The sequence below is a fragment of the Suricata suricatta genome, chromosome 10 (assembly GCF_006229205.1).
Source record: "Suricata suricatta isolate VVHF042 chromosome 10, meerkat_22Aug2017_6uvM2_HiC, whole genome shotgun sequence".
Taxonomy (NCBI): domain Eukaryota; kingdom Metazoa; phylum Chordata; class Mammalia; order Carnivora; family Herpestidae; genus Suricata; species Suricata suricatta.
The window spans coordinates 67,228,895-67,244,458 of NC_043709.1; the positions used below are offsets into that span (position 1 = coordinate 67,228,895).

General features: G+C 35.8%; 1 protein-coding gene across 2 annotated transcripts in view; it reads right to left on the reverse strand.

Annotated features, from left to right (window-relative positions):
• ARID2 (AT-rich interaction domain 2) overlaps nt 1–15,564 on the reverse strand; it is a 166,560-nt gene that overhangs the window by 46,457 nt on the left and 104,539 nt on the right. For both annotated transcript variants that reach the window (XM_029953569.1, XM_029953568.1), the window contains exons 6-14: nt 14,621–14,687; nt 14,278–14,528; nt 13,857–13,953; nt 13,554–13,763; nt 12,286–12,453; nt 6,622–6,703; nt 4,546–4,680; nt 3,490–3,686; nt 386–3,252 (exon numbers count right to left, since the gene is read on the reverse strand). In XM_029953569.1, the coding sequence (XP_029809429.1) occupies nt 386–3,252; nt 3,490–3,686; nt 4,546–4,680; nt 6,622–6,703; nt 12,286–12,453; nt 13,554–13,763; nt 13,857–13,953; nt 14,278–14,528; nt 14,621–14,687 (4,074 nt within the window). The remainder of the gene's footprint in view (nt 1–385; nt 3,253–3,489; nt 3,687–4,545; nt 4,681–6,621; nt 6,704–12,285; nt 12,454–13,553; nt 13,764–13,856; nt 13,954–14,277; nt 14,529–14,620; nt 14,688–15,564) is intronic.

A 15,564-nucleotide genomic window follows, 5' to 3' on the forward strand; every position in this document is an offset into this window, starting at 1 on the left:
CTCTCTGTCTCTCTGCCCCTCCCCTACTCGTGCACATGCACACATGCGTGCGTGCTCTCTCTCAATAAATAAATGAAACATTAAAAAATTTCTCTAAAAGACGTCAGATTAGCAAGTACTCCTCTATCCTGGGTCTACAAAGTTCCTAATTTGGGTCTATAACAAAGTTGAAAAGACTTCAAACCATGTGCTAAAGTTAACAATTGAAAACTGTTTAAAATTACAAAAAAAAAAAAAAAAATTCAGAGCCCGAGAGCCCGAGTACACGGGTGAGCTGACATATTACCTTTTCAGGAGGAGGCATGGAACACCGGTGGATTTTCCCCTAAACCTCTATTTACAAATTAGGAATTTCTAAGAGCAACACAGTAGTAGAATGACTTACCTGTGGGACCACATTCGGTACATATGTTGGTGGATGCTGCTGCTTTTGCTGAACAGCACTTTCTATTGCTACTTTCGCTACCGTGCTTGGATCTGCTCCTGCTGGCACCGCAACCATCGTTGCACTGCAGCCAGCATTGTTGGGGTCACTGATTGTAACAATTCTAACGCCTACTTTATTTGGAATTCCTGTGACTGTTTCCCTATCATTATCCTCTGCTGGCCTCTTTACAGTTTTGCATTCTGCGGTGCCATTCGTAGACCGAACGTCAGACGACAGGGCAGGAGAATGGGACACTCTGGATCCTGAGTGGGGAACTGCTACGATTTGATGCCCCTGTATAACAGGGGTTGTAGAATGTGGTGAGACAACTACACTTGGGCGTTGCTGAGGCACATCTGAATTCAAACTTGAAGCTAGAGGTCCATTAGGCAAATCAGTACCACTAAACTGCTGTGTCGCCACATTTGGAGCCTCCTGTATACTGCTCACAGATGGTGAACCACCCAAAGTTAATATAGGTCCATTAGAAATTCTTTCTAGTTGATCACCTTTGGCAGTATCTTGCTGAGTGGCATCTAAAGTCCCTTGTGGTTCCATTGGAGATATCTCGCCGTTTCCTACATGATTGGAAGTTTTGTGATTTGGAATGTTTTTGCTTAAATGAGAACCATCTCCTTTATCAAAATCACAGATTCCATTAACCAGAGGTTTTTTCAAATCACTTTTGATATCCTGCATGTCCATTTGTTCTGAGTTCTGTTTTCCAGATGTTCCATTCTCACCTAATTCTAACGATGGCCCATTACTGATTAGTGAGCACTGATTAGCCTCACTTTGAATTTTCCCTGAGTTTGAAGGAGGTAGACTTGAGTCACTGTACTTTCTCCCATTTAAAAGACTTCCCACCTGCATTTCATTTTCCTTTGTATCCCCATTGCTGGTGTTCGTGGCTCCTCGTCGGCAGGACGGGTTCTCCATGACTTCAATCTTCCGTTCATGAACATGTAAACCTGTTGCTTCTTTTGCTTCCTCCTCCTTTTGGCAAATTATCTTATCACCTTTGAATGGGGGAGTAGCAGTAGTACAGGATGATTGTCCAGCTGGAGATGTTGGAGTGGCTGGAAGTGTTTGCACCTGAAGTCCAACTCCTGCTTGCGTCCCACTCATGGTAATTCCTGCTGGAGCAATGAGCTGAGTTGCATTTCCCTGACTCACAGTTGCAGTTGCAAAACTTGTATTTGGCACAACTGTTATGGTTACCTGGTTGCCAGAAGTCCCTTGGAAAATGGTTGCTGGGCTATTTGAGATCAGTGGGCCTGGCAATATTTGTAAGTTCGAGATGGGCACAGTTTGCACTCCCCCTGCAGGTGGCATTGCACTTTGGACCAATTGAACATTTTGTTGCCCAACCAATAGCTGCTGAGCTGAAGTTTGCCCCTGCACTCCAAAACCTGCTGCTTGATTATTGGCCACCTGGTATACCACCTGAGGGCTAGGAGCTCTAGCATTATTAGGGGGAGGAATCTGTGGAGCTGGGAGAATTAGCTTACCACCTGGTGTTGAAGGACCACGCTTTGGAAGCAGCAACTGTTTTATCAGACTTGACTCACCAGAAGCAGGCTGACCAACGCCTGCGTTTGTCTGCTGTGGCTGAACTTGCATCTGTACTTGTTGTGGCTGCTGAACCTGTACTTGTACCTGTTGCGGTGAGGGTGCTGGTGAATGCTGCTGCTGCTGCTGCTGCCTCTTCACAGACAGCATCTGACTGACAGTAGGAGGTGGTCCCTGTGACTGAGGGGTGCAAGAAGATGACATGGCAGTTGGGACTTGGTTATTAGTAGCCGGGGCAGGTGATGGTGAGGAAGATGGAGTTATGTTTGGTTGTCCAGTTAGCTGAACTGTCTGACCAGCTGGAAGAGCTGCTGGATTAGCAAGAACAATTTGGTGAATGGCTGGTGCATAAGTTTGACCTTGTTGAGCCGGCTGGCTTACAATCACAACGCTCTGTTGGGTTGGCTGCTGTGGTTGTTGAATGGGCTGTTGTACCACTGTTGATGAAACTTGCTGAGAAGGGAGAGGTTTTGGTGCAATGTTCTGAAACCCTACTCTTGAGGGTTGTGGACTTGGGACACCAGCAATGGTAACCATCTGTCCTGTAGCTACCTGAAAATTCTGTACAGACGTTGCCGAGACAATATTGGATGCAGAAGTTGTTACGTACTGTGAAGGTGCTATGATAACAGTGTCTTGCGGCTGGCTACCACCTGACGTTGGCTGAGATGAAGTTTGCACAGGCTGCGGTGATGTGGTGATTAACTGTTGACCCTGTGAAACTGTAGAAGTGCATGCTGGTATGTTCTGCACTCTGCCAAATATATGACTCTGCGGGACAGCTTGTTGAATTACTGTAACAGGAGTGCCGGAAGGTATCTGTCCTGGTACCACTGTGTGTAATGGAGACTGTTGTGGAATTACAGATGGATGATGAAGCAATGTCTGAGAATTTACAACTGTAACGGGCTGTGGTCCTGCATTATGATTCTGAACCACAGAACTCTGAGCAGCTCCTCCTCCCACAGCAATACTAACAGGAACTGCTGTCTGGGGTAGAGAATTCTGAATTACTGTAGCCTTAACGACTTCACCAGGAATTGGAGCTTTATTTTGAATGACAGTCACTGGAGCATTTTGCTGCTGGTGGGTATGAACTGTAGGATTTGGTGGGATTCTTGAAACAGTCTGTGCCACAGTATGAACACCTTGTACTGGAAAAGACATCTGTGTTGCAGTCAAATTTGAAGACTGGTTGGTAACAGAAGTCCTCTGAAAATGATTTCCTACAGTTTGTGGTCCATGAGGGATTCCTGAAAAATATGAGGGAAAAGTCAGAATTCATCATGAAATGACTGAAAGCTGCCTATGGAGGCATTATTTTACTTAATACAAGAAAAAATAGTTTTAAGAAATGAACATCTGACAACTTCGCATCACACGGATATGATAAGAAGTAACAGAACAAGAAAATGCCATTGGAAAAACAAGGAAAAATTACACATTTTAATTATTAAGTTAATAATAGCTAAAACTCAAAAAATTAATACCTGCAGGTGAAGGACTTGGAGATACATCAGGAACAGAATCAACACGAACAACAGGAGTAGAAACTGGTTGCTGCTGATAGTACATCTGAATGGGAAGTGGTATAGCCCTCCGTTTTACTCCTACTACATGAATATGTGCCTGCCCGCTGCTGCTGGAATCCTCCACTCTCTTCACTGTATGATTTGGAAAGACCGTTCTGTAAAGTACACACATACTTACTTTTGTTAACTAACTAGCACAAGAGCAAAAAAACACTGACTTCTAACAGTGTTGACATGAACAGCAGCAGTACATTAGCTGCTACTAATTATGAACCAGTATGATTCATATAGTTATAGCTTCTGTAAGGGTGGGGAGTGAAGAAAAAATATAAAAGGTCAATTGTCCAATTTTTAAAATTATTACTGGGGCATCTGGGTGGCTCAGTCGGTTAAGTGACCGACTTCAGCTCAGGTCATGATCTCCCTATCTGTGAGTTCAAGCCTTGCATCAGGCTCTGTGCTGACAACTCAGAGCCTGGAGCCTGCTTTGGATTCTGTGTCTCCCTCTCTCTCTTCCCCTCCCCTGTTCATGCTCTCTCTCTCAAAATTAAATAAACATTAAAAAAAACAATTTTAAATCATTATTAACATTGTGGAGTTTTAAATAATTCTATTGCATATGTAATTAACAAAAAAAGCTGCATCTAGGCAATGTCTATTTTATGAACTTTGCAAAATATCAAAAAGCCTGGCTATCTGAAGTCAAGAGTATTAGTTATGGACTATTATTCAGGACTAAAAAGGGCAAAAGTCATGTCTCTAACATATAAAAGTAGGTAGAAAAACATTTCTTCTGTTTCTTGATATTCTTTATGATGTTCAAATACAAAGACCAGGTTTGATTCCCAAAATTCCCTTGTATTTAAATTTTCATCCTAACTACAACCTAGCCAGTATTTCAAGAAGTAGAAATATTTAAAACTGGATAGGGAGCTGGTATTTTCTCTAAAGAGCAAGAGGTGTTCTAAGCGATATACATTAACTTTGTTTAAAGTTAACAACTATGCATCCTACCTAAGACATTTATAAAATCCAGTTGAAGTTAGGATTCCGCCACGAGCTAATTTACTGCATGTTGAGAGGTACTCAGAATACATTTCTGCTCGAGAGACAGAACAATCTGGATTTACTTCAAAATGAGCATTTAGCCTAAAAAGGAGAAAAAATAAATGGCATTATGCAATAGATTATAGGAGAGTTCGCATTTAAATATAGTAAAAATCATCTGAAGGCAATGTATTATTAAATAATATTTATTCCTGTTAATCAAATTTCTCTATCTCATGTTATTAGCAAAAATGCATGTTAGACTTTAGACTGATGAAACCAAATAGAAAGAGATTAACTATGTAATCATATTTATTTTAGTATAAAAATCATCAACAACAAAAATAAAAACTGTGTTCACATCCCAGTGAGAACAGGGTTGGTCTGTTGGCAACAAATACTGTACAAGAAATATGTTTTATTCAATGAATATCTACTCAATTTCCTGTCTTGCAATAAATAAAATATAACAGAAATTCCCAATAATGAGCTATTTCCATTGGTGATGTGGAATATGGAGGAAAAACTGAGCTAAAATTAAACTGTTGTTGTCTCTTGTATCAAATTCTTTGAGAAAAACTTACCCAAGCTTCCAACTACTCCTTAAACAATGATACTTCTTCCATATTGCACACTCCCATTCCCTCATTTCAGAGACCTTTATTTCTAACCCATTACAAATGAATTCAAACTTCAGTTTGTCTTTCTCATATAGTGACTTCCATCCATACAGAAGTTAGAACTGGAGGCCAAATTATCTTCACAGGATTCTTTTCTCGTATTTACTATATACATAACAGGCCAATGTATAGCTGTTTACATAAACTGACTCAAATAATACTTAGGATAAAACTTTAAAATGATTCTCTCCTCCTTCTCCACTAGAACTGGCAGAAATATGAAAATGGGATTTATAAGATCAAATTTACGCCTAATATACACACATTTTATAATGGATGTGGTACATACTTTTTCTAACTTTCATAATTCTTTGAGTAGTGAATTTTCAAAAGGACTAGACATAAAAAACTTTTTTGGTTTTAGCGTAGAAGACAAACATTTCCAAGTATTGCTGGAAGAGATTCATCAAGTAAAGTGTAAAAATATAGAAGGTGAGGAAAAAGCAAATAGAGATATTTAAAACTATAAACCTTATTTGAGCAAAGTGGAAAAGTCTAGAGAAAACTGCCACAGGAACAAAGATATGAAAGCACCAAAAATACAGAACACAGAATGACAGGAGCATGGAATGGGAGACAAACAATGTTGGAGAATGGGAGGAAAGGGATCAAAGAAAGAAAAATTTTAAAGTAATAATACATCATTAGAAAGTGATCTTTTACATTCAGTCTGTTAATCTTCTAAAGAATTTAGAAGTTGAAATTCATAAACTATATAGAAGCTACTATCTGTGACAAAATGAAATCTAACCAAGTCTCCATTTATTTTTTCAGAAAGTGGCTGACATAGGATTACCCAGTCTTCTCCATAAAATATTATTTTCAAGTTGCTTATTTTCTTATAAACCCTCTGGCTATTTTATCATTTGATTCGTTTTCCCTTACTAATCCCAAAAAGGAAAAACTAACTATCAATGAACAAGAAGTATTGGTTGTGATGAAAAAGAAGGGACATTTAACAACAAAATCTGACTTCATTTTCTTAAAGACAGTCCTGTTCAGTTTTAATAAAATACTGATTTTAAAAAACAGATTTATAATCTGAAAAATCTTATTTTCTACAAAGTCAAAGGTAACATTTTAACACAAATTTTACTCTGAAAAGAAGTGGTGTAATTTAATGAAATTCTAGTCAAAGACCATTTTAGTTCTGAAAATTCTGATGAATAGTTTTCTTTTAAATTATTCTAAAATGCAGGTGAAATGATTTTACAGCATCCTTTCTTTGTATAAATATTATTCTACTCTGACTAAAAAGAAATACAGAATAAAACATTCTGGATGATTGTTAGAAATACATTTCCTTTACTCTTTTCCTTTATTCTTCCCAAGGATAAAGCCTTAATAGAAATAAGCCACTTACCACTGACAAGCAAACTTCTCACTATCTATTTCCACTATTCCTGGAGGTGGAGCAACATGCTGTGCTACAACTGCTCTGGAAGCTAAAGAAAAAAATACATTAGCTACATCATTTTCAGAAACTTACTTAGTTACTATATGCCATGTTCAGTTCATGGACACTGAAGCAATATTTACAATGAATACCTTTTTAAAAAGGTGTATAAACATAATGAAAATATACAAACTTGAGAAAGAAACTTATAATGGAGCACATATTATACCAGGCACTGTCTTAGATGCTTTATATAAACTCTTTTTTAAATCTTACAGCCATTCAAATAATAACAATAGTATGGATTATATAGTACATATCAACTCTGTTTTTCCCATGGGTCAGACACTGAGTTAAATAACTTACATTTATTAAGTCTTCTGTGCGGTAGGTACAGATATGACAATGGAGACTCAAAGTGATTAAAATAACTAGCCCAAGGTCACACAGCTCAACATATCAGTAAGTAAGAATCGGTTAAGTTACAGAAGCAGATAGCATCAGAAATCATAACTTTACTTCTGAATTTTAAAGATTAACATTAACTCTACAAGTGGCATATATAATACATCTGGGAAAAGGTGAACAAAAAGGTGAACTAAATTGAAGTCCTACATTCAAGAAGGATTTTCCTAAGATTATTTTTATGGGGAAAAAAATCTACTGTAATAATAGTTTTGAAATATACCTATTGTCCAAGGAGAGGCAAGACGGTTGTATAAAAGCGTACTAACTATTCATCTTAAGACAAATAACAATTTCTGAGATTTTACTTAGGATATATTTTAAAACAATTCAAGTCCCATGAATACATTAAATAATCTATTATTTTCTAACAAGTTGAGTAGATCCGTAGAAAATTTTTTTCTTTTTGGCTGTATTAATATATATATATACACATATATATAAAGGAACTAATGAAAACATGAAAAATATAAACTTAATCATATTTAATAGCTTATAAATTATACTGCTTCAAATAGTTTTTACACTTATAAAATGTACCCACTAATTTTCAAATAATATTTTAAAACTCAGAACCCTCAAACAGAACAAATGTATTTCTAAATTATTAGAACCAAAGAAGCTCCACAACATAGTCAAATCTGTGAATGATCTAAAGCAATCCCTGACTTCTGTTTGATGAAGCCCCAAGCTTTCACCGGGATAAGAGCTAATAGCAGACACTTAATGAACACTTACTCTGTATTAAACCATTTAAATTTACAAAACATTGTTTCTGTTAATCTTATTTATAGGCCTAAATTTAATTATCCCCATTTTACTAATGAAAAAATAAAGCTCAGAGATTAAGTTTACAAAGGAACACATGTTAGAAATGGCAGAGCTGTGTATAGCTGGAATGCCTTCTTTTAGGAGTACCAGATTTGAATCCAAGTCTGTCATATTTCAGATACCATACTGTGACATGCTGTTTCTTAACAGAACAAAATAATCACAACCCAAACTATTTTCTTGGTGCAAGCCCAGCTTATCTTTTCATCTCCTAACTTGGTGACACAGTTACAGAAAATAGCCTGCTAGGGCCTGTACCTATATGAAAATTTTCCTCCTCTTTCTTCATCAATTGTACTATGATTGTACTATACCCTACTCAGACTGAAATCTCCTGAATCAATTAACAACCAGTCAAATGAAATACTAGAAATGATGTTGAAATAATCAATTTCCAGATACTCAGCTTTTGTATATATTCCTTTTTAAAACTGCTCTTCGACTATTTTGGAACAGAAAGCATTACCTCTCATCCATCTTTTAGAAAAATGAAAGTTAGGGTTAAATACATGGCTCTGGAGCCAGAGTGGCTGGTGCTAGAATTCCAACACTCACTAGCTGTGTAACCGTGGGCAAGTTAATTAACCTCTCTGTCTATAAAACGTGGAAAAGTAACAGTACGCTGACCTCATAGGTCGTTATGAGGATTAGAGGAGTTTATATAGAAGCCACTTAAAACAATGCCAGGCACATAGTTTTCACTATATAAATGTTAGCTATCGTGATGATAATAACGATGATGACAAATGATATAAAAACCTCTAGGACACCAAAGGGAGAATCAGAATCATTAGAATCCAAAAACTTTCTTTCAACCAAGGTATTATGGCAGGGCTTTCTGTTTATTTTTTATTATACTTTATATATTATATTTTGGAGCAATGTTGGGTATTAGATATTGAGTATTCTGGAGCTTTGGTGTGTTCTGAATAAAGATATGGAGCAAAGACAATTTTTGTTTTATGTCCTTCCTCCTCTGTCCTTCAACTACTGTCAAAAAGGGGATTATTTTTCAGGCCAAATCTTGTGTAAGTGAAGCATAGAGAAAATTTTTTAAAAGAGTACTGAAGGTGGTGGCATCTTATTTCATTCAGATGGCAAACTTAACTATGTTAGAATTATGAAGTAAGAAGGGCTATTAACCAGACTTTCTTGTTATGTTACAATTATGAAGTAAGTCAATGGGCTATTAACCAGACTTTCTTGGGTTGAAAAATATAGTTGGATTTTTATCAAAATAATGGAAATTTCTAACCCAGTGGTCCTCAAAGTATAGTTCCCTGACCTGCAGCATCAACATCTAATGGGAACTTGTTAGAAATTAAAATTCTCAGGTCCATCTGAATCAGAAATTCAGGGTATGGCACCAAGAAATCAGTGGGTAAGCCCACCAGGTGATTCTAATGCACCCTGAAGTTTAAGAACTACTGTGCTAATACTTCTTGAATAAATCAGGTTACATAAGGTGCATCTAAACAGCAAGTATAATTTACAGTCATATCTTATTAATATCTTTTTGATATATTTTCAATAAGCTTAAAAGTAAATGTAGTGACTGGGCATCAAATTCTTTTCTGAGTCACGTGTTGTTACTTCTTTGATTTCAACAAAATCAAAGAACTCACGTCAGAAGATCATTAAATACAATTTTAATAATTTTGGATAATTCTGAAGCTCAAAGAATTAAGTTCTAACCTTAGCTATTTATTGATGTGAACTAGATTTTCAAATTAAATCTATAAAAAGGAAAAACAGAGATAGAATTAATGTTGAACCCAGTTTCACGATAGCAATAAAAAATATTCATTCTGGGACGCACTGGAGTTACACTTTAGAGAGAAGTAGGGGAAAAAAGTCTTGTCCACTTCATTAAGAGATAAACTTCCAAAAGCTACTCTGCCATGTTTTGTTTCACAAACTGTTTATTTCTAAAACTTGTAATGATAAAATTTTAAACACTTAAAATTTCATAGAGCAACAGGTAACTGAGTTAAATTAAACTAAAATGTCTACATTTATAGCTGAGAAGTATCAATACGGTAGTGGATAGGAGGTGAGGAGGAAGAGGGTACTATAAAATTTCTGATATGAAGAGTTTGTGTATTTTCTTAAATAGATGATGGTTACTATCAAGATGATACTGGATACAAAAAGTATTTTAACTTTTATCTTAAAATGTCAATTTAATATACACACAAAAATTTATTTACAACTATTTAAATTAAAATGAAGAAATTTAGATTTCAAATGAAAAGTGGGTGAAAGGTTATATATTAAGTTTTCATAGTGATAAAGAAAAGTGAGCCAAAAGCTGGAAGAGGAACATTCCATAGGAAAGCAGTATTAAACAAACAATGGGCGGGGGCGGGGGGCACACTATAAATGATAATTAATAAAACAATTAAAAGCTGTCATTCATGATAAGCTAGTCATAAGGTAAAATGCTCACCAGCTCAAAGATGAACTCTTTTAGGTTGTCCTTACAGGTTTATTCCTCTATTAATATATATGTCATATATAATACATATGTCACAAACTCTAATCATTTAATTTTATCCATTTGCTAAATGAGGACAAAACCTTAGTTTAGGGGTGGCTTCATTTGTTAAGATCACTAGTGGGTCAATGATAAGGCCAAAAATAGTAGCTTTCATCAAAACAATCCTTAAATATTCTTCAAATGGCCCATTATATTTCAGGGTATATAAATTCTTATTGGACAGAGTTTCTCTATGGCCCTCAACTAATCTAATCTCCAGTTTCTTCTCTGAGGATAAAAACATACTCCCACCACCCACTTGACTGGCAAAATGAACTGTTTCATTTCTTTGTCAAGGTTGAGAAACTATTAATATTTGACAACTGATTCCCCAATGTGCATTGGCTATTTAACATCTATTGTCTGTGGGTGGAAGGTACTAAGTAGATTAGTAGTCAAAATTACCTACTTTTTTCATACTTTACAATTTGTCCAATTCTGTTAGTTTACAGCAAGGAAGTTAAAGGCACATATCACACAGCTCTACCATATACTTCAGAAGGACACAGTGGAAGTACATGATACATATTACATAATTGGTGTAAAGTATATAATTGTGATTCTATGACTGAGAAAAGAGGAGAGACTAGGACCATGATTCAATGAGAGGAGAACAAGCAACTGAAGAGACATGATGGAAGTCTGAGCCAGAAGCACTGGCAGCTGAAGATGCCAGGGTATTTAGGAAGACTCAACAAGATTTGGCGATTAAATGGATGTGGTAGTTAAAGATAAAAAAAAATTAGATTTTTGCTGTAAGGTTGTGGAGGAGGTTGAGAATGATCTAAATTTATTTCTAGGCTGAAAGGAAGAAGCAGGTGAAAGATAAAGAAGTTTAAGATATAGGAATGAGGAGACAGATGGATATTCAGAGCACAGATTCAGAAGAAGTTGACATCTCTGAAAACAGGAGAAGTAGAAGGAAAATGAATTCAGATGCTAATAAGTTTGTAAGTGAAAGGGTAAGCTGAAGAAATCCAAGCCACATGGCTTCCATATTAATTGCAAAGTGAGAAGCAATAAGATCAACCGAGAAAAGGAGTATCCTATACTAAAAAATATAAGGAAAGAGAAATGTCTTGGGAATGGTAGGAGGTGGAAGAAGCAGATAAAGTGAAAGATGGATTGTTTTGTTAAGACAAATGAAGCTGGAGAAAGCACTCCCAAAAAGGCTGAGAGTGCTAAAATATAAAAATGATGACTCATATCAAGATAGGAGAAAGAAGTCCAAGGACTGAAGAGAATGCTCATTAGACAGGTATGAATTCCAATTAAAGATATTTGAGTTAAATAGAATTGACCCATGGGACCCTAGGAAGGGTGCACAAGGGCAGGTATACATGTCCATATATGTGTCATGTGTACAAACTATGATTCTATGGTTTTTGGTCCAAAATTAAAAGTATTAGAAGGTATTATACTTATGTATTCAGATGATCAGCTAGAAGAATTATAAGGTTACTCTTGGCATATCAATTTTCAGTGAATGAACAAATCACAAATAAGTCCATCAGGGCACTTTATCTTGTTCTCACAGTTGTAAATATCTAATCCCTCACACTCCTCTAAATGTTTTCTTAAAACTCTGTTATACTATTCTTCTTCTATGCTCACATTGGTCCTACTGCTCCTGGAATCCACAGTATCTCAGAAATTGCAGCTCATACTCAGGCTCTGCGTTAGCCTGTTCCACTATACAATACCAGTCCCCTGTACTGCATATTTAAACTTATCCTTAGTATTAAATCTTACACACCAATAACTATACTAGAGAAACATTATGTAAAAACACTAACCTGGGGCAGATGCTACATGGGTCTGGGTTTGGACTTGCTCTACAGCTTGAGGCCTAATTTCAGATAAAACTTGATGACTGGAACTTGGATGTTCGACGAGTTTTACTGCAGCTAGTGCATCAGGGCCAAACATCTGAATATCCATAGAAACCAGACATACTAACATGTCTAAAATAAATTAAAAACCAATAGTTATTAATCAATAATATTACCAAACAATGACATCACTGAAAAACATGCTATATAGAATAACTGCTTCTCAAATGCTAGTCCACAAATGACTGTATATCAGAATACCTGTGGATCTTTAAAAAAGATTTTTAGGCTCAATCTCTGAAGAGTGACTTAGTATCTCTGGGATGGGGATTAGGTATCTTTGTTTTTAAAAAGTTTCCCAACAGATTTTGATGTGGAGCCAGATTTAGGAACCACTAATATGGAAAGTAACATCTTAAATTTCTCAATAATAGTACTTGCAAGCCAAATCTCTATATTAACTCTGATTTTAGCATTGACACCAAAGACAGAAACCATTTTAATCAATGAGTAACATGTTAACAGGACATACTTTCATAAGTATATTTAAAACTAACAACCCACTATGGAGGTGTTAAGGTCATTAATTTTTAGGATAGTACCACTACCAGCAACTTCTAGAAACACAAAGAAACTTTTTCACTCAGGTTCAGTTGCTTAATAGTAGCAGCTGATCAGGGGCGCCTGGGTGGCTCAGTCGGTTAAATGTCTGGCTTCGGCTCAGGTCATGATCTCACGGTTTGTGGGTTTGAGCCCCGTGTCGGGCTCTGTGCTGACAGCTAGCTCAGAGCCGGGAGCCTGTTTCAGATTCTGTGTCTCCCTCTCTCTCTGATCCTCCCCTGCTCATGTTGTCTTCTGTCTCTCTCCCAAAAATAAATAAAATGTTAGAAAAAAAATTTAATAAAAATAGTAGCAGCTAATGGTTTGAACCTGAGAGATCTGCTCTTCAAAGACAGCAATTTTCTTAGTTTCAAATCTGATTTGTAGTAACAGAAATACAGAAAGGGACACAAATTATTGGTAGCCTCATACACCCTAGTCTCTATATGATAGAAGTTTCTTGCTAATCTTAAACAGGCATAAAGAATAACACAGACAAATTTATCTGAATGGGTAATGACCCCTCAAAATAAGCAGTAAAACCCCAAGTATCATTGTGATTTAGTATAGCACCACATTAAATTTTTTTTCCTCAATAAAGAAAATAAATGGTTTTTTTGGTTTAGTCGTACCTATGCTCTTCTCTACTTTTGCAATTTTTGTGCAAGCGATGTCTCCCATTTCTGTGAGCATATATAGCACCTCGAGTGTTGAGATTACGAGCAGCACATCAGGTAGAGTGAGATGACAAATGATCTCTCTGTAGGAGTCCTGATCGACATATTCACAAATCAAAACACCATTATCTTCTGCTTTGCAAAGATTTCCCAAAATTTCCATGCCTGAAAAGCATACGTGCACAAACATTTGTTTTTTTAACAGATGCTAAAAATTTTGTGCATATTATACAGTGAGAAAGTTACATAAGCGCTTACCCCTCATCTTTAAAAATCTGTCCCTTGACATCAGGCATTTTGTAACAGTATGAAACATCAGATGAGTAGTTTTGAAATCGACAGGGTCCAATAGAAGCTGGAAAAAAGAAAAGGACACTATTGTTGAGGCAGACTTCTTCCAGTGTTGTACACTTCAAATTTAATAAAAATTAACAACAATGTTGCATATGTTCAAAAATGTAACTACTGTGAGAAAAGTCATCATTAAATCTGGAGCATCATTTCAAATAATGCTTTCTTCCAAAAAAGTGTGTGATACCATACCACTTCAGGCAAAATCGTATGTAGGCCTTTCATGTTCTGTAAATATAGTAAATATAACAACTCTATATACTAAAATTTTAAAGTAAATATCATTGCTAACTATGAAAACTATTTTAAGTTACTATCACATGCTTACCTCAGCTGCAATATTTCCTAACGTGTCAAGGCCTAATTGCCTTAGAGAAATAAAATGACTATGTGCAGAAAGTAATAGGAAACGAAGACAGGTACGATTAGCTGCCAAGAGCTTAACATTGCCCTCCTCAAAGGAAAGATTTCGCAAAATCACTGCAATCTGAAGTACCCGTTGTCCTTCAATATCATTAATGCCCAGCTTTCGAGGTGGATGAAATAAAGATTCCCAAATCCATTCTCCTGATGTACTTTCTATAAAAAAAATACACATTTTACTTAAAGTAATATTTTATTTATCATTATTGATATTCAAAGTTATTTAAAAATTTTTCTAATTAACTTACCATGAGACTTGTTTCTGTCAGAAATGAGGTCACGTACTTCATTATCATCAACAATGTCCTTCCAAAACTGTAATAAGAAATTATTGTACTTAATTCTGACATTTGAAAACAACTATTCTATTACTTTAAAGATGGTCACACATACTATAACTCTATAAAATTTCTATTTTTAAAAAATTCACATAGATATCATAATGTTATATATTTATTTATTTGACATAAATGCTTAACTTTCTGTAAGTTTAAGGTGGTTATATAAAGTATCATTTCAGATGAGAGGTTCTTAACCTGGGGTTAAGGTTGTATTATCCTGTTACTTTTGTACTAACTTAGGGTTGTATTATCTTGCTATCTTTGAACAAATACAGAAGCACACAGACTACTCATTTTTCATTTCTAAGCATTCTGGTATATATATTTCAAAATAACTGTATTTTATTTTTTTTAGAATTAAGATTCTTTTGCATTTAAAGCCATTAGTTGAGAAAAAGTCCACCACCAAAAGGATCCACTGCTCAAATAACTCATAATAAAAAATTTTGAGAATAATAAACAAGAACTAGGCATACGAAGAAAAAAAACAATGTTCAATAAATAAGAAAAAAAAGCCACAGGAAATCCAAACAACAAAGATATCAGACATGGAATTTTAGATGATCATGGATAATAAATTCAAAGAAATAAGAGAAAAATTTGGCAAATAAATGAAACTGTAAGAACCGAGGTGCCTGAGTGGCTCAGTTGGTTGAGCATATGACTTCTGACTTTGGCTCTAGTCATGATCTCACAGTTCGTGAGTTGCCCCACATCAAGCTCTATGCTGGCAGTGCGAAGCTTGCTTGGGATTCTGTTTCCCTCTCTCTACCCCTTCCCCAATCATGCTCTCTCTTTCTCTCTCAAAAATAAATAAATAAAATATTTTTTTTTAAATTGTAAGAGCTAAA